This window comes from Mirounga angustirostris, unplaced genomic scaffold, assembly GCF_029215605.1.
Source record: "Mirounga angustirostris isolate CCGP_5_RB_7025 unplaced genomic scaffold, mMirAng1.0.hap1 SCAF_17, whole genome shotgun sequence".
Classification (NCBI taxonomy): domain Eukaryota; kingdom Metazoa; phylum Chordata; class Mammalia; order Carnivora; family Phocidae; genus Mirounga; species Mirounga angustirostris.
Genome location: NW_026991725.1, coordinates 13,621,819 through 13,643,393, shown reverse-complemented (window position 1 = coordinate 13,643,393; position 21,575 = coordinate 13,621,819). Strand labels below are relative to the sequence as shown.

General features: G+C 46.3%; 1 protein-coding gene across 4 annotated transcripts in view; it reads left to right on the top strand.

Moving 5' to 3' along the window:
* Positions 1 to 21,575, top strand: part of YPEL2 (yippee like 2) — a 99,449-nt gene that overhangs the window by 11,576 nt on the left and 66,298 nt on the right. For 3 of the 4 annotated variants that reach the window (XR_006793275.3, XR_008507191.2, XM_045889270.3), the window contains exon 2: positions 8,718 to 9,031. Coding sequence is in view for 2 of the 4 variants with exons in the window: in XM_045889270.3 (XP_045745226.1) it covers positions 8,915 to 9,031 (117 nt within the window). In the remaining 2 variants the exon portion in view is untranslated. Of the gene's footprint in view, positions 1 to 8,418; positions 8,585 to 8,717; positions 9,032 to 21,575 lie in introns of all 4 variants that reach the window. The other variant, XM_064582529.1, reaches the window with a different exon arrangement.

Genomic DNA, 21,575 nt, shown 5'->3' with positions numbered 1-21,575 from the left:
TAGGAAACCGATGGAGTATGACATAGAAGGGCGAGAGAGAGTAAAGAGTCTGGACTGCTTTGGCAACTGGGCCTTCAGAATCAGGGTGAAGGTGGTAGGAGCCAGGGGAAGGGGAAAGATGGTGCTGGCTTTGGATGCATTTGGTTTGAAGTGCCTTCCTAGGAGCCAGTTAGGCCTTTTTTAGAAAGGGATCCAGCCTTCAGGGGCAGGAGGCAGAGGTTTAGAAGACTTGGGTGTGGATGAGGATGTCCATGGGGAGCAGGCAGTCAGGCACATGGTAGAAGCACCTCCAAGGAGGAGGAGGAAGGAAGAGCAGCCAGGGAGATGGAGGCCCTCAGAGAGAGAAGCAGGAGAGGCATGATGAGGTGCAGAAGGGGAGAGTTTAAGGGAAAAGTAGGCTGAACTAACCACAAGAGAACTAACTTGAATGCAACACCAGGGCCAAAGAGTGTTAGCATTCAAATGTATTAGTGTTTGGACTTGGCATGTTGGAGGCTGCCCATGTTTTTGTAACTCAAAAGCCTGGTTGTGATAAATGATATATTCATGGAACTTTGCCAGAAGGCTCTGTAGCTCTTCCATTCCTCTGGAGAGTCTGTATCACTGGATCCAGCCAGATCATCAGAAAGCCATGTTCTTGGGCTGCCCTGATTTGACCCCCATGTAGAATCCCTTTTACTGAATTGCCCTTTACTGTTATGCTGTGCATTTTCATGGAGGAATCTCTAAGAAACAGTCTTGCAAGAGTTTTATGGTAGGAGCTATCGGTGTGTGCTGAGGATCTTGTCCACTGAGTTCACTGCTCATCATCTCCTCTGCAACCATCCACAGAAGAAATGTCTCTTAGAAAATCTGTAGCTTGAACAACCAGAATTTACAGAAACTGTAAACCTTACAACTACTCATTTTCTTTTCTGCCTTGCTTACTGGGGAGCTGAAAGCCAAATATGCAACTGAAATTCAGTAAATATTTAGCAACTTAATAGCATGCATTTCTCTGTCGTAACTCTCCTTGTGTTCTTCCATTTTTCTTACCCTAATTTCTTCATCTATTTTAAAACAATGAAGCGTGGATCACTACATCAAAAACTAATGATGTATTGTATAGTGACTAACATAACATAATAAAATTAAATTTAAAAAAAATAAAGAGAGACACTGAAAGAAATTGAGGAAGACAAAAAAAAAAAAAGTATTGTTTATGTTTTTGTAAGTTACCTTAAATCATTTTTGGAGTTGGGAGATGTATAAGAAAAAGAAGGAAGCCATTGATGAACTTCAGTCAAGTGTCCTTGGAAATGAATCTTCAGACAGATCGTTTGGGCTTTTTTACATTATTTTTTTATTGAAATTGTAGAAACAACCCAAAGTAATATCTGATCTCTTCATAGCCAGCTAGTAACAGCTACTTCTAATATCTAGTGAATTACGTGCAAGTGTCAGGATGTTCAAGGGGAACCACCTCTTCTCTATGCAGATGTTCTTTTTTTTTTTTTTTAAAGATTTTTTATTTATCTGAGAGAGAGAATGGGAGACAGAGAGCATGAGAGGGGGAGGATCAGAGGGAGAAGCAGACCCCCTGCCGAGCAGGGAGCCCGATGCGGGACTCGATCCAGGGACTCCAGGATCATGACCCGAGCCGAAGGCAGTTGCTTAACCAACTGAGCCACCCAGGCGCCCCAACTATGCAGATGTTCTAACAGATGCAGGCCTCATGCTGGACTAAGGGCCATGTGGTAATATATTGGTCTGCTAACAGATGTTGCAAAGGCACTGTCCAGCAGCCATTTCTGAGTGGACTCTGCACGACTGAATGTTCTGTGACCTCACTGAAATCCAGGTCTTACCACAGTGAAGGATGGTGGATGGATACTGTGCTCTCGGGCGGGATTCGGCTGGCAGAGACATCATTACCACATGGAATCAGGACTTTAAGAGCCGAAGGAATCCTAGAGCTCATGTAGGATTATCATCTGACAGATAATCCCTGTGAAATCAAGACTAGGCCCTGTGTCTAGGGTAGAGCTGAATGGTTGGCTTTGTTTATGAAAGAGAGTGGATCCTTGACTATGAAAGCTGGCTTTTATTATCATCTGGATGAAACTGAAGCGCCACCTGGGTCCGGTGCTATACAGTGGGTAACTGTGAAGTGATGACAGTGATTTTCCTATGGGCCTTGCTCATCAGCTCTATGGCAGTCATAATAGGGGCATTTCAGTAAAGTTTTCAGTAGTGGCCCCATCCTGGGAGTAGTGGAGTCAGTGTGGGCTGCTGCAGAGGTAACTTTTCCACCACGCTAAGTGAGGGAGGGTGGTCTGTTCGGAATGATACGGCAATAATGTCAGATCCCCAGCTAAGCCACAAGAACCTGCTTTTAAACCACAGTGTACCTTTAAGTGGATTAATTGAGGTCCTAACTCTCTGACCACCATGAGTCAACGTGGGGGACAGGAACGCTGCTCGTTGGGGTCTTGTGAATAGGAACAGTTCCCGCACTTTTTCTCCCTTGCTGGTGAGGACGATTATAGCTAATCAGGGTTATTGAATGCTAACTCAGGTGTGAGGTGCTGTGCTGAATGCTCCACTCGCAATATCTCATTTGATTCTTTTGTCTCCTCTGCGAGGTAGGCAGTGTTGTTATTCCTTTTCAGGCAACTTGCCCAGTGGTGATGCAGCTAGTGCGTGAGAAAAACCGAAACTGGACCCAGGTCCATTGGCCTCTTCATCCTGTAAGCCCTTACAGTGGACTACACCTCCAGCCACTTACTTGATGGTCCAGGGAGACTGGGTCTCTCCGCTCCCTGGTCTGGGTTCAGGATTCTGGTGAGATTAGGAATGGGGAAGGAGGACCTTCCTCCTTGGATAGAGGCCTTCCACAGACATTGTCTCTTTTTTCTGCCTCCCAGTTCTAGAAATGGCTCACCTGGTCCTTTTCCACTGCCACCTTTTATTGCCTCTAATCAGGACTTCTCCCTTTCCCGATACATGTATATATGTAACCTAGGCCCCACAAAGGCAAAGAATGGACCTGGATGTCGATGACAGGCCTTTGGTTAACACCCAGGACTTAGAACATCTGTAGCCCAGAAGAACCATAGTCTGGGCATCTCAGCACAGGGTCTGAGTGGGGGCAGTCAGGGGAGAATAGTATTTCATGGGCCTTGGGGACCCAGAGTAATTTTGCCTCCTACCTCATTACTTGGAGGGGGAAAGGAGGGGCGTCAATTATGTCTGCTACCCACACAGGTGGGTGGATTGGTCTAGTCAGCAGCCCGATGGGACGCAGAGGGAGTTTAGTTCAGTAATAGCTGCTGCTGTGGGCTGTGGGCTGTGTGCTGCTGAGTCCAGGGAGTGCGAGAATGTGGTCCCTACTCTTGGAGCTTAACTCTAGTAGAGGATAGAGAGGCAGAAAAGGATAATTTTCGTTTTGTTAAGTGTTCAGATAAAAGTGAGCTCAGAGGAAGGACCAATAAGCCCCATGTGGAGGTGGCATTTGAGCTGAATCTTTTTTTTTAAGATTTTAAAAAAATTTATTTGAGGGGGAGGGGGAGGGGGAGAGAGTGAGGGAGAAGCAGACTCCCTGCCAAGTGGGGAGCCCGATGTGGGGCGTGATCCCAGGACCCTGGGATCATGACCTGAGCCGAAGGCAGACGTTTAACTGACTGAGCCACCCAGACTCACCCTGAGCTGAGTCTTAATGGACAAGTTAAAGGGCCTAGTGAGGGGTGCCCTCTCCCTCTGCTGTTCCCCCTGCTTGTGCTCTCTGTCAAATAAATAAAATAAAATAAAAATCTTAAACAAAATAAAGGTCTGGTGAGGAGAAATCGGAAGGATGCCTCAGACTGAGGGAATGGCATCAGCAAAACCATGCAAGGGTGTATAAAGTATGGTGTGTTAGGGGGAACTAAAAGAATTTGGTTGCCAAATGGGAGCACTTAGGAGAGTCCCTGGCACATGGTAGACCCTTAAATGTCAGTTTAAAAAATGGGAGTATAGAGTATGAAGTGATAGGGAAGAGCCTGAAGCAATTCGTGGGTGTTGATGGTAGATGGATGTCAGTGGTAATACACACTTGAAACTTGTTTGTGCACTTAACTACATTCCAGGTGCACATGCTGAGTATTAGTTTAGTTAATCCTCACAGAGCCTTATGAGGTTGATATTATTATTCCTATTTTCTAATGAGGAAATCATGGTTCAGAGAGGTTAAATAAACTTGCCCAAGGTCACACAGCTTGTATAGGATAAAACTGAGATTTGAAACCCATGAGTAAGGTTCTAGAACCCATCTCCTTTTTTTTTTTTTTTAAGATTTTATTTATTTATTTGACAGAGACACAGTGAGAGAAGGAACGCAAGCAGGGGGTGTGGGAGAGGGAGAAGCAGACTCCCCACGAAGCAGGGAGCCCAATGCGGGGCTCAATCCCAGGACTCTGGGATCATGACCTGAGCCGAAGGCAGATACTTAACGACTGAGCCACCCAGGCGCCCCCCCAACCTTGTCAGTTTCTGTGGCCCCTTGTCTCCCACCTCATTCATCCAGTTCCTTCATGGCTTACCTGGAGCATCCGTACCTCCTACCCCTCCATCCTGGGGACATGCAGAAGTTTCTCCTTTGGGTTCGGGCTGCCATTGTGGCTCATTGTGGAAAAGGCCTGTCAGGTGAGACAGCCAGGTTCGCTGTGTGCTCCCTGTGCTTTTGGCTCTTGAAGTGCAGTATCTGAGGCGTTTGTTTTTAATCATAATAGTTCACATCTTTTCTTTCCATGCTGATCAGCAGGAGCCAGCTGGGGGTGGTAGCAAATCTTCCTTTAATTTCCACTGTGATGGATTGTTGCTTCACTTAAAATGGTGTTTAATTTGTACATGTTCCCTGAGGCTTTTAAATATCGGGCTCATTTGATTATTGTTGGAAATCAATTTGGACTCCACAGTATGTTGGACTCCACGAGTTGGACTCATGAAGCCCCATGGAGCCTATGTGGCCCCATTACAAGTACCGAAGTCCAGAAATCAATGCAGCCCCATATCCTTCGTTCCTTCCTTTAAAGAAAAAAAAACTTAGGGGTACCTGGGTGGTTCAGTTGGTCAAGCATCTGACTTCTTCAGGCAAGCATCTGACTTCTTCAGGCTCAGGTCATGCTCTCAGGGCCTGCTCCGCAGGGAACCTGCTTGTCCCTCACCTTCTGCCCCTCCGCATGCTCTTGCTCTCTTGCTCTCTTTCTCCCTCTCAAATAAATAAATAGATAGATAGATAGATAGATAGATAGATAGATAGATAGATAGATAGATAGGGACGCCTGGGTGGCTCAGTCGGTTAAGCTTCAGCTCGGGTCATGATCCCAGGGTCCTGGGATCGAATTCCACATCAGGCTCCTTGCTCAGCAAGAAGCCTGCCTTTCCCTCTGCCCCTCCCCCTGCTTGTGCTCTCTCTCTCTCTTTCTGACAAATAAATAAAATCTTTAAAAATAAAAATAAAATCTTTTTAAAAAATTAAAAAAATAAAGATTAAATCCATCTATTTTACCTTCCTTCCTAAGAACTGACTCAAAGAAGCCGCTTTTAAAATTTTCCCTTAGGAGGGAAGAAGACAGTAACAGGTGATTATTTTTCGGACCTAGCTGTCACCTCGTTTCTGTGACAGCCTACTCTCTTTGTTCTCAGGCACAACGATCCTCTCTTGATTCTGCTTCAGCTTGCTTTCTACTGACCCCTCTCATTCTTCCAGCTTGCCCTGTTGTGGTTGGACAAGATGCATATTTCAACAAGCCACTTTTTCTTTCCTTGCTTCTTAGGGAAGGAGTCCCATTTTGGTTGCCTGTGAATTCCTGTGAGAGAGGGAGAGGAGCAGAGTGACCCTGTTACAGCAGAGTCTCATGCCGGCAGGCTAGGCTCTCCGGGGTTTCTCCAGCACCCAGCAGCCTGGGATGTTGCTTATGGGGTCGATTCTTCTCTTTTTAAGTTCAGAGCTGTGGTGTGTGATGAATGTGTGCATGGGTATGTGTTTGTGTGTGACATGTTCACATTTAGTACAGACCATAAATGCTTACTCCTCAGAAGGTAGCTTTGAACAAGTTTTGGAATTCAGATTTGAAGCTGAGCATAACCAGAAACCCCTGCCTGCAAACTTTTTTTTTTTTTTTTTTTTGGTTTCCTACAGAAGAGAAGTGAGAGAAGAAATAATTCTACTCTGGGGAAATGCATAATTTAGAAGCTGTCTGCATGTATAAGAAAACAGACTCTGGCTGCTCTGTAAACCCAGACTGGCAGCCAGGGCTCGTTGTTTCCTTTTCTTCCTTCAGTGTTTGTATAACACCGATGGGACCCGTACTCTGAGTGCTTCCCACTGGGCAGTGAAGGCTGTGGACTTCAGAAGCTGGCCTGGGGCAAGCCTCTAGCTCGTTTCCCTGCCTGTCTTTCCTGTTCCTTACCCTGACCTACCACCCCTTCCTTTCCTGGAGATACTGCCCTTCCTGAGAGCAAAACGCAGGTATTGGAAAGTTCAAGGGTATTTCAGGAAACCTCAGGCAGGGTACTTGGCTCTTTCTACCACCTCTGACAGCTCAACACCCTCAACACCCGACACCACTGATCTACCATGGGCTTTTGTTTTGACCACACTCACCTTACCTTCTATCAGAGGATGTCCTGGGTGAGAAGGAGGGGCTCCGGATCCAAGGGGTCATGTGTCTTCCTTGTTCATCCCCTGTTATGGCCTGGCCTAACTCCGAGGCAAAGCTGGGGAAACAAGTTCTCACCTCCATATTCTTCCAAGTATTTCTATAATGTTCAGTGTCACCTGATTCCACATTTTTAAAAATAGTGGTGGGTGGACCAAGCAGGGAAGACACTATGCCTGGGCCCTTGTAGATCTGAATTCCTTCTACAGTTGGACGTCTCATGTGTAATTGGCCACCCTGAACATGGAGCCCTGCATGGTTCAGGACCGCACAAGGGACATGCAGGGTGAGAGTAGTGACCACTGTTGTCCTTCAGCCTAGTGCTGGGCAGTGCGGTTGGCCACTCAGGAGGATGTACAGAGTGCCAGGGGCACAGTGACTTTCAGTGACTGCTGTGGTGGGAAAGATGTCAGGGAGGAGGACAGCATCCCTTTGGAAAGATCTGGTTAGTAAGGTTTAGAGGAAAAAGAGAACTATGATTTACAGCTTTCTCTAAACATCCAGATGGATCCCAGACATAATACCGCAAAGATCTGATTTTATTTGTCTTCCTCCCCTGTCTCTCTAAATAATTTTATCTTTAAAGCATGATGCAGGGGGGGCACCTGGGTGGCTCAGTCGTTAAGCATCTGCCTTTGGCTCAGGTCATGATCCCAGGGTCCTGCTCCGCGGGAAGCCTGCTTCTCCCTCTCCCACTCCCTCTGCTTGTGTTCCCCTCTCTCGCTGTGTCTCTCTCTGTCAAATAAATAAATAAAATCTTTGGGGAAAAAAAAGGCATGATGCAGGCATTAATTAACACTATGACTCTCCTGGGAGGTAGGCAAGTGGGAACACCACCCCTATTAGTGAAGCGCAGGGCATAGGTAGGTCCAGAAGCTTCAGTCAGGGGATCCAGAGAAGCGGAGTGTGCATTGGACCTTGGGGCTTTGCCCTCGGACCTTTACTTGGACATAACCCGGAAACCACCCACTTTCTCAGTGTCCTTGGTTCCCAGTAGAATAAAATTGCTGAGGCAGTGGCAGGAGAGATGTTTGGTGCTGTGGGATGACTAATGGAAACTTTGAGGGTTGAGGAGAAATTCTGGTAAAATTTACTGTCATTGTGAATTTTAGATGCAGCAGTCTGATTATGCCATTTGTTTCATTCATTTGCTTGCTTGCTTTTCAAACAGAAAAGTACTGAGCATCTATTTCTGGGCAAGGTATGGCAAAGGAAATAATTTCTCCCAAAAGAGCTGGCTAGCTTTGAGGGACCCTGCTGGTTGGGAACTTGATCCTTTGTATCATGTGTAGTTCCAAGCAAAGGGTGGTGTGGGGTTTGTTGCCTCTGTAGGTGGTGGGTTGCTTTTTGTTTTTTGTTTCAGATTATATTTGTTAGGGGGCGTGCAAGAGAGAGCAGGGGTGGGGCAGAGGGAGAAGCAGACTTCCGCCGAGCAGAGAGCCCGATACAGGGCTCCATCCCAGGAACCCTGGGATCATGACCTGAGCCGAAGGCAGATGCTTAACCGACTAGGTCACCCAGGCACCCCTCTAGGTGGTGGGTTTAAGTGTTGGAAGACTCCTGGAATCCGGAGATGGATGAGAAATACATACATGACTGTTGCTATAGTGACTTTGTAGAGGCTGAACGTTTCCTCCTCATTTAGCCCTTTATCTTGGTTGGCTCAGAAGACGAGGCCCCTTAGGAGCCTTCTCCCTGGGGCTACAGGTGGTACATCCTTAATCCTGGCCTCTTCTAGGGTTCCCTGAGAACGGTGATCATGCCAGTTTCTGAATGTTGGTGGAGGGTGCCTAAGGTAACTGCTGAGAACCCTGGGTGGATACTGAACCTCCAGCTCTGGAAAAGCATCAACACTGGGATCTCCAGTAGTTTCTTTCTCATAATTGGGCGTCTTGGCAATGATGGTAAGAAACAGAGAAGGGGTCATTTCTTCCTGTAAATACTGCCCTCTCTCTTGGGTGGCTGTTGGACTTGACTTGCTTTGCAGGAAGCCCTGTTCCATCAGCTAATGATATTCCCCTTATCTTGGCACTGCAGGCTGCTGAGAACCAGCCCTCGACCTCTGCTTGAGGGTCCTTCCTCTGAAGACATCACCAGTGTGTGGAGCCTGCCCCACACCCACCCCCTGCCAAACCACGGCCTTTACCTGTGTCTTCCGGTGTTTCCCGTGCGACCCGTCCTGTGGGAGTGCCTCGTGGGCCACTCCAGAGTTCACCCCACACTCAGCGGCGCCAATGGTGAAGATGACAAGATCCAAGACTTTCCAGGCATATCTGCCCTCCTGCCACAGGACCTACAGCTGCATTCACTGCAGAGCCCACTTGGCCAATCACGATGAACTCATTTCCAAGGTACATTTCCCTGTAGGCCTTCCTTGCCCTCCTCTGGGTTGGAGGACACTTCTGGCTCATAAGGTTGCACAGGCTTATTAGCTCTTCTGAAGAAACCAAGATATTTGTACTTTATTTTTTGTCCAGGGAGGGCTAACCTGTGTGGCTGTTTCACTCAATTGAGAGATAACTCTGAGCTGGAGGGAGGGTGTACTAGTTTTAATTTGTAATTTTGGAAATTAGATGTCATCCCTGTTGGAGGTTGGGGGGCTGGTGGCTCGCAGGCCGGAGGGGAGAGGGGCTGAGGAGTGATTGGAACCTCTCACTTGGCTGGCTTAGCTCAAGTTGGTGGGTGAACGCCATGGAGAGTGCTGTCTGCCTGGAAAGAGAACTCTAGGAAAGGTGGTAGGAGCAGGATATCTTGTAGGAGGGGCTTCTTAGCTGAGATGAGAGGATGTTGCCTTCCAAGCTCCCTGGGAAGGTTATCAGACTGTTGAGCTACTAAAATGGGTGGCCTTTGGTGAGGACCACAAGTGGCTTGGTAAAGAGATGACCCACTGGCCTCGGGACCTTTAGGGCTTCTACATGAGGTAAAATATGCTATGACACTTGATCATAGTCAGAAGAAAGAGTGGAACCCTATTTTCCCTGAAAAGCTTTAACAACTGCTTCCTAAAGTTGGGTTGGGGAGATTGTTAACCAATAAACCCACCATCCCAGTTGTGCAGTCCAGGAACTGGCTCCTTCAGGCAGCATTTTTAGGGGAGCTCCCTCCTTCCTGGCCCTAAATTCCCATGGGAGGAGAAATGGGATTTACTAGGCTACATGAAAAGGAGAAAGAGATCATGGGGACCTTTTGACTTTAAAAAGAATCCTTCCTCAGAACCTAGACTTCATGCCATTAAAATAAAAAAAAACAACCTTTATACATACCCAAACTAAAAAAAAAAAAAAATTTGGTGTTCTTGATCTGTTTACAAGAACTGTTGGAAAAGGTGGCATCACTTTTCTTTGCTCTGGTTTGGTAGTCCCAGCCAGAAAGGGATGAAGGATCAGTAGTTCTAGAACAGCCCTGTCCAGCTGGCTGATTTGACAGGAAGTGAAGGAGGGTGCTTGAACAACCATGTCTGTGGTTGTGGGGCTTCTCAAATCAGGACTGAGGACAGAAGTCCTCCTCCTAGGCCAATCCCAAGATCGAGTGTTACCACAGAGCTTGAACCCTGGAGCCCTTAGAGTCTTGGCTTCTGGCCTACTTTCACTTCTCTAGGCTTCTGCTGATTACTCTCCTTTATGCCATTTGTGTTCCAGCCAGCATCTTGTCTCAGATTCCGCTTGAATCTTTTGGGAACCCCTCGAGTCTGGAATTTTGGATGTGGGGAGGCTGTGTCAGTGAGGGAAGAGAGGAGTCAGTCCCCTTTGCTTTGGAATGGGGCCTGTAAGCTTGGAGGGAAGATGTGAGCTGTCCTATTTCTGGAAATCTCCAGAGAAAATGGAAGCCAAAACATCTTTTTAATAGCAGGAAGAAGTGTTACGTATCATAAGAAATTGAGGTAACAATAAAATGTGTTCTAGCAACTTCTGTGTACTGAAAACTACCTGACACTTTATAAATGTTATCTCACTTAACCCTCATAAGAAGACTTCAAGGTAGGTGATGTTAATCATATTTTCTGGATGGAGAAGTTGAGACTCAAACAGGCTGTCCAAGAATGCAAATTGGAGGCTCAAAGAAGAGAGAGCAATTTCTTTGAGCATGTTCAATATGGGTTTCTGGAAGAGGTGGTATTTGAGCTGGGCCTTGTAAGATGGACAGAGGGAACATGTGGAGATGGTAGTGGCCTTCAGTGTTGATGTTTGAAGCCTGGTATTCAGGGCCTTGGACAGTCGGGCCTTTTTGAGTGAGGTTTCTTGCCAATTCCTTGCTTTATGTTCCAACCACTTGGAACTAAGCAACATCCCTGAATATGCAGATGGGGGTATTTCAGGCGTCTGTGCCTCAGCCAACAGCAGCCCTTTTCCTTCACCTCTTTCCTCTCTCCCAGGAGCTTTTCTACATTCTCTTTTACCTGGGACCACATCTCCTAGTTTTGGATCTCCCCGGTCAGGACCCAACATGGCCGAGAGCTCACTAAATGATCAAATAGATGGGTGGAGCGTGAGCCTTGGGAGAAGACAAGTGATGAGCAAAAAAAGTCTTTGTTGGCCTCCTGTCCTCCTTCCTGCCCCTTCTGGGGCAGAAAGGCTCATTCACAAGTCCAGGCCAAAGTCAGCACAGGCTTCAGTTTCGTTGGCTACAACTGGTGCACAGATGGCGTACATTAGAGCTTGATGATTTAAAGAGTTGGGTTAAATGCCTGGCTGTGGGGAGGGAATGAGGGAACTGTGGCTGGCACTGCACAAAGCTTCCTTTATTTCACTCCACAGCCACCCCCGGCGTTAAATAATCTATAGATTCTTAGGCAGGTCCGCTTAACGGAAAGATCATTGCCCCAGCCCCCTCCTTGGAAAATGGGCCTTTCTTTTCATTCTGTTTCTCTCTTCCATTTAAGAAAGTTCAGGGAGAGAATGTTTCTCCTGTTCTCCCCTCTTGACATAATCTCCTATGCGGTTTCAGAATCTGCCCAGTGGGAGTTAGGAGCTGGGAAGCAGATAACTAGAGCAGCAGTGTAATTAAATGATACTTTGTACTTGTAATAGAGCCTTTCATCTGGAAGCCTGACATTCTGTTGTTTGGTTAAAAAAAAAAAAATGTGAGTCTGACTTTATTATGGAGAAGGCAACACAAAGGTCCAGAGAACTAAAGCTCTGAGTATATGGCTGGAGTAGAGAACTGGGAACAGAATCAGGACTTTGGGCTCCCATGGAAATGTGTAGTTGTAATGTTTTGAACAATTAGGGTCTCTACTGATGTGGTGGAAAGAATCCGGCACTAGCCTTTCTGCCTTCCCAGCTTGCTGTAAACCCCCAGAGGCCTCATTGCTTGGAATCAACTGTCCAACCTCTGAGTCTCAGTTTCTCCCTAATAAAATGGGTGAAATAATATTTGCTGCTGTGCGTAATGCCTAGTAGCTAGCACTTACTGTGTGCTTACTATGGGCCATCCCCATTACAGTCCTATGAGATAGGCATACCTTATTAGAAGGTAGAGTGAGGAGGTTTACCTCACTGGGTTGTTATGAGACTAGATGAGATCATGGGTGTGTGTGGGTGGTTGGCAAATCACAAAGCTTCTCTGCAAATACAAAGTAGCCCTGGGGCGCCTGGGTGGCTCAGCTGGTTAAGCGACTGCCTTCGGCTCAGATCATGATCCTGGAGTCCCGGGATTGAGTCCCGCATCGGGCTCCCTGCTCAGCGGGGAGTCTGCTTCTCCCTCTGACCCTCCCCCGTCTCATGCTCTCTCTCTCTCTCATTCTCTCTCTCAAATAAATAAATAAAATCTTTAAAAAAAAAAAAGTAGCCCCTTTTCTTCTTTTGGTTTTGCTGTCCAAAGGGGCTCTGGGGGGTGGTGGAGGGGATTGTGCTTGCCTAATACCAAGCAAATTTAGTCTAGCCAAGATGGTTTCATTTTAGAACCTGGAGTCCAGGAGTTGGATTTCTCAAAAGGCCATAGAAGCAAAGTTGTGTGTGTCTGCACAAAGGTAACAGAGTATTTTCTCTGTAGGATGGCGGTAGGGGGCCTCTCTGAATTGATGACGGAACTATCTAGGGAATGTGCTGAGACATCCTACATTTTCTTTCTTAGGGGGTGTTGTGATCTAAATGCTGGAGTGTTTGCATGCGGAGGTATTTTAAGTTGGCATGAGGAATTGCTCATATTGTTGTTTCTCACTTAATGGTGCAAGCCCTATTATAAAAATATACTTTGATTATAAAATAATAAGTTTCAGTTGGTACAGCTAGTTGCCCCAAGTGAGAACAATCTAATGCTCATTTCACTTCCTTCGCCTCCCTCCTGCTGACCCATCCCCCTTTAATGGCATTGTGGAATAGGCTATTTGGGAATGGTGAATTGGATTAATCTCTCACGAACTCACTTTGGGGATGGTATCCTCATTCCAAGACACAGTTTGCTGTAGTATTCTGGGGCCTTGGAGGGAAGATGTTGTGGGAGGCTGTAGAGTGGGTGTCCAGTCCAGGGGGAAGGCAGAAATCTTTCCCTCACCATCCAGAGCTATAGAAGTTATTGCTATGTCAGATCTTCGGGTCAGATTATCTCCTGGTGACAAATACAAAATTCCCAGAATTGCTGGTCATCTAGTCCAGCCTCTCTTTGTGAGGAAACAGGCCACGGGCAGCTCAGTGACTGGCCTGAGGTTCCACAGCCTCAGAGCCAGACCCGTCCATCGCATTCCCCCTCAACTGTGCTCCATGGGAGGAGCTCTGGCTGTTTTCAAGCACCAGGCCTCCTCCTGAGGCTGGGAGCTTTTAGGAGGATGGTTCTTTTGGTTCCCTATCGGGCTCCATTGGGCTTACAGTAGTAGCATTTTGGTTTTCCCTGCCTGCCTTAGATGTAAGATGTAGCATTGCTCTGAGAGAAGTGGCAGGGAGGAAGATGTTCTGAAGCCATGTATTGGTCTCATGGCTACCGAGGGGCCCACTCTACCTGCCATTTCCCACCTCTGCTTTTTTTTTTTTTTAAGATTTTATTTATTTATTTGAGAGACAGTGCATAAGTGAGAGAGAGAGAGAGAGCTCACAGGCTGGAGGAGGGGCAGAGGGAGAGGGAGAAGCAGGCTCCCTGCCTAGTGGAGAGCCCATGGCAGGGCTCGATCCCAGGACCCTGCGCCGGAGGCAGCTGCTTGACCGACTGAACCATCCAGGCCCTCCACCTCTGCTTTGAGCACTAGTATTCCACACCACTGATTCTCAAAAAGACTTGTACCCCTAACACAGTGGCTTGGAGGTAGTGGACATGGAGGGGTGCTGGTATGGAGGTACAGAGATCTGTTCTGTCCTTTCCATTCTACTTATCAGGGATGTGTTTCTCTTAATTTATACCACCCACCAGCTTGTCTTTAAAGTATAATAAATATCCTGGAAAATTGATGTAAAAAATAAATACAAGAGTAGAATATTTAAAAAGCCACTCATTCCTTTCTCTTTAAGTGTCTTGAAAATGTTACAGTGAAGTTTGGATTGTACGTAGTAGTACTGATGGCTGGTGTGTCACATCAAGCGGCATAATTCACGAAGAATATGGACAAGAAAGTGTGGCTCTTGAAGATCATCCTGAGCTTTTTTCTAACTTGCAAACTGTATGTTGAATTCTAATTTTATGAACTGAGAGATTTCTGGTAGTCAATGGATATGTGACAATGACTTTTTACAAAAACTGTAATACAATAAAATTAGTATTTCTATTGAATTACTAGGAGAAAAAAAACTAGATTGTATATAAACCTGTAAATGTCTATATCATAAAAAGTGAAAATTTTGTTTCTGAAATAAAAGTAGGACCTATGATTGTACCGGAGTGACTGATGGGTTTTAAGAAAAATGAGGTTGAGAACAGCCGTGCTGGTAGGACCCACATCATAGTGTGTGTCTTTGCTTCTATGTTTGTAAGACATTGTTGAATGTTTGTTGGTTTACTAAAGAGCTTTTCTGAGGTACAGCAAAGGTAGAAGTGATAAATTATGGAAGAGTTCCAAAGTAAGCCAATAAGCCCCATTTAAAAACACATTCAATCAGTTATTTATTTTTTTTTTAAGTAGGCTCCACACCCAGCGTGGAGCCCCACATGGGGCTTGAACTGAGGACCCTGAGATCAAGACCTGAGCTGAGATCAAGAGTCCGGACACTTGGGCGCCTGGGTGGCTCAGTTGGTTAAGCGACTGCCTTTGGCTCAGGTCATGATCCTGGAGTCCCGGGATCGAGTCCCGCATCGGGCTCCCTGCTCGGCAGGGAGTCTGCTTCTCCCTCTGACCCTCCTCCCTCTCATGCTCTCTGTCTCTCATTCTCTCTCTCTCAAATAAATAAATAAAATCTTAAAAAAAAAAAAAAAAAAAAACCTTTAAAAAATAAAAAAATAAAAAGAGTCCGGACACTTAACCGACCGACCCACCCAGGTGCCCCCACATTCAATCAATTTAGATTTTGTAAAGAAAATTACATATCTAACCTAAAATTACTGGCTTTCCCCCAACTATCTGACCTTTGAAAGCCCTAATCTTCTAATGAAGTGTTATTTCTGGGGGAGGGTAAAAGGGTTATCTGTTGGTCCCTCAGGAAGGGGTGACAGGTGAACCAAGTCTATACAGAAAATCTGCAAACAAAGGGATATGGTTAGATGACAGTGTTCCTTGATGAAAAGAAACCATTTGGAGCTTGTAAGATGTAATATCTTATGCTATCTTCTCTCCATGGGGACAGAGATTGAATTACTTCAGGGTGAGATAAACCATAAATTAGGCTGGGATAATTTGTATAGCATGATTGTTCGAACATGGGACCACCTTATCTGGATCTCAGAGGCCTCTGGCAGATGTGGTAATGGCAGTGGGCACTGTGCCTATACGTGCTGTTTTGTCTCATTGGCTCTGTCCTGTCATTGCCCATATTACTAAATATGTACTCTGTGTGTGTGTAGCACTCTAGTAAGTATTAGAATATTACCCTCAAGGATTTTATCCTCAAGGAACTTGGGCTCTAGCTGGCAGATAGTAGCTTCCTAAGTCATCCCTTCTTGAAGTTTGTATTTCACCTCATGTTTATCTTAGAGCAGTTATCACGGTGTAACATGTCTCCATTAGCTTGTGAACTGCTTGAGGAGATAATTATGATACCATCTTTGTTTCTCTAGCACTCCACACAGCTCCTAAAGACTGCTGTAGATTTTCAGTGAATATACAAGTGAATGACTATGAGTACTATAAACTGGGGAGATAGACGTAGAGGGTCCTAACTTGGGGTCCATGGACTGATTCAAGGGATCCTTGAAATTGTATGTTTTATTCTATGTATAGTCCGTTTTTCAAGGGAGGGTTCCATAGCCGCCTTCAGGTTCTCAAAAGGTTGATCAAAACCTTAAGATCCACCTGGGAAGACTTGGTAGAAGTGACTTTGAGATGTGCCTTGAAGCAAGAACTGAGACATGTAGAAATGGATGAGGAGGGGCCCGTAAAAAGAACAGTGTGAACAACAAAGTGGAGGCAGGAAGCATGCGGGGAGCAGCCCATTCTTTTAGGTTCGATATTGAGGAGCTGTGTGAAAACAGATCGAAGGAGTAGGTTGAAGCCAGGTTGTTGGAAGAATCCAAGTCCTGACGTTATACTACTGGCAGTTGGGTGCTTCTGAAACTTCTGAGCAAGTAGTGACACGACCAGAGCTTTGCTTTGAGATGGCAAATGTTGTCGTGGTGTGGTCGGCAGAACTGCTGAAGAGAGACTGGAGATGGAGGAACCAGGGTGTAAGCGTTGCGGTGGCCTGTGGGTATTTGGGGCACATGATGGTTCAGTGAAGATTTGTTGAGCATTGCTTGAGGAAGAAATACAAGCATTCTAAGGGTTGAAAAAATTCTGTAATTTATAGTTACGAATAAGAGGACTTGAGTTCAGAAGGTCACACTCTTTGGATGGGAGGCAGACCTGTCCCATAGTCATGCCTGCTCCCTGTGAAAATTAATGATGTAGGCACAAGTAGAACCGCTCACCCATTTCTTATCAGAGGAGCTGCTAGGGACCAAGTCTGGTGAATCATCCGTGTTTTTTGCTGCAGACTACAGGCAGCTGGAACATGAATCTGCTCAAATGTGATCCTTTCTATGTGGTTGCTTTAAATACCAAAAGGAAATGTTGACTTGAGCTATGAGGCGTACCCTGAAAATTAACTCCGTGGTTTGCAAATGCCTATAAGGTTCCAATCATAAGATTGGTTTGTACATTAGTGTCTTGGCATTCAGTAAGGATGCTGATGATTGCCAAGCTTGTGCACTTACTCAAAATCCAAAGAAACTCTTTTCAACAGGGCGTCTTCCCCGGAAACAAGCAGTAGGTGCAGGACCCTACCCCTGTGTTTTTTAGCACTGGCACTCGGTCTGTCTCTGGAATGGTAAAGCTGCACCATTGCTGGTTCAGCTGTTTTGTTTTTTTAGGGCCTGAACAGAATCCACCATCATATTCAGATTGTTCAGTTCAATAATATTTTTTTATTTCAAACAACATGCCAGGCTCTATGCCGAGTGCTAGGGTTAGAGAGATGAAATCACCATGATTCCTGTACTTAGCCTGTTATCTTCAGGGTGCATGGGAATATAAGGCTCACTGTGGAGGACAGAAGAATGTTTACAGATGTGGTTGTGTTGGTGCCCTAAAAAACACAGGATGAAAAATGTACATCGCTGCTTAACTACTATTTATCGAACGTCTACTGTGTGCTAGGGATTCCTTTTACTCCATCACTTAATTTTACAACATCCCTTCAAGGTGGGAATTAAGTGACTTGCCTAAGGTCATAGGTTACCAAGAAGCTGTGTGGAATACATATCTAGATAGTTCTATGCCTTCTTTACCATAGCTTGACAGTCCTACCTAGGTAGCTCCTTTTGGCATCAACTATCTCCTTCCCCCCCCCCTTTTTTTTTTAAGATTTATTTTTTCTTTTTAAAGATTTTATTTATTTATTTGTCAGAGTGAGAGTGAGTGTGCACAAGCAGGGGGAGTGGCAGGCAGAGGGAGAAGCAGACACCCCACTGAGCAGGGAGCCCGATGCGGGACTCGATCCCCAGACCCTGGGATCAGGACCTGAGCTGAAGGCAGATGCTCAACCGACTGAGCCACCCAGGCGCCCCATTTATTTTTTTTATAGAGAGAGTGAGCGAGCACATGCATGGCGGTGGGGAGGGGCAGAGGGAGAGGGCGAGAGAATCCCAAGTAGCCTGATGTGAGACTCGATCTCAGGAGCATGAAATCATGACCCGAGCAGAAACCAAGAGTCAGATGCTTAACCGCCCGCGCCAGCCAGGCACCCCAGCATCAACTGTTTTCTGGTCTCTCAGTAGTGTTGGTGGTAAATCCTACCCTGTCTTCCCTCCTATCATTTCCCTTGCCTGAAGAGTCCTTCTTGCTTTCTTTCTATTCACTTTATACCCATTCCTGAAGACTAGTTTAAGTATTTTCTAGGATTCTCTCCGTCCGTTGAACTCCTATGGAAATTCACTGCCTGGTTGTTCACTTGGCAATTAATAATGACCGTCTTATAATAATATGGTCTGTGTTATTGTGGTTACCTGCAGTTTTTACACATAATTGTCTTGCTTCCTAATATGATTCTGAATGACCTGGAGTCAAAGACTCTTCAAGAATGTTAGAGCTAGAGGGGCCTTTGAACCTGGATTTTTCTACTTCAGCTCCTCATTTTACAGATTAGGAAACCAAAGCCCAGAGAAACTGAGTGCCTCTTGACTTTGTACTTTGCCACCTCCTCTCTCCCACACCACCTACTGCCTCACACATAGCTGGTGCTTGTGAATGCTGGAGGCAGGCCTGGAGGAGAGGGCTGACAGGGGTAGAACGAAAGTGTCAAGCTGTATAATCTTGGGCAAGACCGTTCTTTTTGGCTTTCCTTTTTCTTCAGCCACCAAATGAGGCACTAGATCAGACTGTCATTAAAGTAAGTGTCCCTCCGCCTCTCCCATCTTCTGATTCTAATATAGCAGCAGCAGATGATACAAGGCAACATAACTTAGCAGGATTACAATGTAATCTCAGAGCAAGACTACCTGGGTTCAAATCCTGATTTCAGTAGTTAGGCAAGCTGAGTCATCTCTCTGTGTCTTAATGCCCTCATTGGGAAAATGGGAATAATAATAATACTAGATACCTATAAGATTTTTGAGGAAATTAGCTGAGGTCATCAATATATAGTACTTCTCACAGTGCCTGACATAATAGGAAATGCTCCATAAAGGTCGGTAGTTGTTACCTCTGACGATTCATTAAGCAAAACCAAAGTGGCAAACATAACCAGATGCTGGCTCCCCAGCTGTCCTGGTTTATTGGCTCCTTCCTTCTTTTGGAGTCTCAGCTATTACCTGTTAGCTATGCTCTTGTTAGTGGTCTTCTGAGACCTCTAGAATCATTGAATCTCTTGTTCCTTGTCATTCGGAAGGGACCAGCACGTCTCCGGTGATAATGAAATAAGAGCAATAGCCTCCACTCTCGGACAGTGGTGGGGTTGGGCTTCCCTGCAAGCAGCCCTGAGGCCACTCTAGAATTTAAATGGAAAAATCTGCCCCTGAGCCCTTCCCTTCTAGTCTGTCAGGTGGTGATTTTTCCTCCACCCGACACAGCCACCAGGCACAGAGACCTCAAACTGCTCTAATAGTAGCCCAGGCAGCCTTGGGTGTTGGCGCCATGGCCAGAGAATTGCTTGTCAATTTGGTTCACCCCGTGATGCTTCCTGGTGGGGATGGATGGAGGGAGTTCTTTAAAAGGAAGCCATTTTCATGATTTTTAAAAAACAAAGCCCGAAAAGAATCTCTGATACTTTTGATTCCAAAGCACTCAGCTAGCTCCTGCGGGGAGGGTTTGACCTGGTGACCCAGAGTATTGTCTCTGGGGTCAGGGCTGCCAAACCAAGGAGAGCTTTAGCTCTGGGTTTCCCTCCCCTCCCTTGCCTGTTGCTAGTGGCTGGACTGTGACTCAGGGCCAGAGCGGGGAGGAGAGGAAGAGAGGAGGAGATGGCTCCACCAGCTGCTGCTAAAAACAACAACATCTAACAGTCCATGAACTCCCTCCCCTCCAGATCACAGTGATGTTAAGAGGCAGAGCAGGTGGCACTGGCTCTCCCCTTCCCCCTGCCCCCCAACACCTTTGGACCTTTGAAGGCACAGCTTATATTGTCAAAAGGAACATGATCTAACTTTGGGGAACCAGGAAACTCCTTTTCCTCCCTGTTTGGGCTGGTTCCCCCAATAGCATTTGCTGTAACTTGAACTCTCCAACAGATACATGAGCGGACAGAAAAGTTTTTCCTTGCCAAAACGAAAGATCTCAGAGTGAAACCTCCTGCATTAGACCCTACCATTGTTCCACGTTTTGTGACCTCCTCTTACGTGTTAGATATTGGGGAACACAGTGGCAAACAGGTGTATGCTCTGCCCTTACCCAGTTTGTGCCTGGTACTTCGGTCACTGGAAATCCCATTATCTGAAGAAGCAGCTGGTGGCACTAGAAGTGGGGATCCCCATCCTGAACCTGGTCCCCAGGGCTCTCCACAGCAGCTGAGAAACCAACATTTCCATAGTGCTTTCCATCCAATTTGCCTGATTTTCATGAGCTTCCCACCTGTGCACAGCTTTTTCCCTGACTGTCCCAGTCCTCCACTGCAGTGTTAGCCTGGGCTATCCCAGCCAAGTGAAAGTACCAGCTAGGCTCTTGAAGTTCAAGGTGGCCAGTGAATTAGACCCGCTGTTCTCTGATGTGGATTTGGAGGAATGTCTGTTCTCAGGAACAGGCCTCTAACCCTTGGGTGGTGGTTGCTTTGTTTACTTCTGAAAGCTGCATGGTTTTGCCCTCAGCCCCTCCCCTCTAGATGCAGAATGTTCCAAATGACAAGTAGGGCTCTGGAGAGCCCTTTCAGGTTGCCCCCAGACATTCACCCATGCAACTGAAGGAGAGAGGAAGCAGGAGAAACCCGACTTACTGGAGCTCCTTAAGCTCCAAGTCCCCATATTTCTTGATCCCCGCTTTAGCAGGAGAAAGAAAAAGCAAAGTATATATCTGTGGGGGAGGAAAGCTCCTCCCTGTCTGTCTCCTTCTCTGTAAAAACAACAGGCCAGTCTGCCCTGGGCACTGTGGGGGCAGGTGCTGGGTAAATACACAAGGAAGGAAAGCCGATAAGATAAGGTCTGACAAATCTAGGTCACCAGGCTGCTGCCAGGCACCTGTGTGACTGGTCACCTTGAAACTGACAGGAGGGAGGATGGACTTCCGTTCCGGGGCACAGACAGGCGCACTTCCCAGGCCTTTGTTCTATGTCTTTATTTAATAAACACTTGTTGAGCACCACTATATCCCAGGCTACCGGCTAGGTGTTTCAGGCCCCTGTGTGTGTGTGTGTGTGTGTGTGTGTGTGTGAGGCAAAAATCTCCTCCTGGATTCCAGGCCTGTAACCAGTGCTAAAAAAAGAAATGACATCATGCAAAAGCCAGTTGGTCCACTAACTTCTAGGATGGGGGCAACCAGTCTCATGGTAGAAGGGAGGGGCTCTTTGGCGTCTTCGTTCCCTCTGCCTTCAGCTAAATCAGGGGTCGGCAAAATTTTCTGTGAAGGCCTGATAGTATTTTAGGCTTTGCTGGCCATATGGTCTAACCACCCAACTCAGCAGCCATAGAGAATACATAAACAAACGAGCATGGCTGTGTTCCAGTGAAATACGTATGAAACAGGTGAGAGGCTCAATTGGGCCCTTGTGCATTATTTGCTGATTCCTAGGCTACAAAACGGGAATGAATGTTGTGAAGTGAATGTTGGAGAAATGGGTTTATGTGATTTCAGGAGGATTCTAAAACCAACACAGTGGTTACACTTGGTATGGGTGGTGTAGGAGCTGATGCACTGTGTTC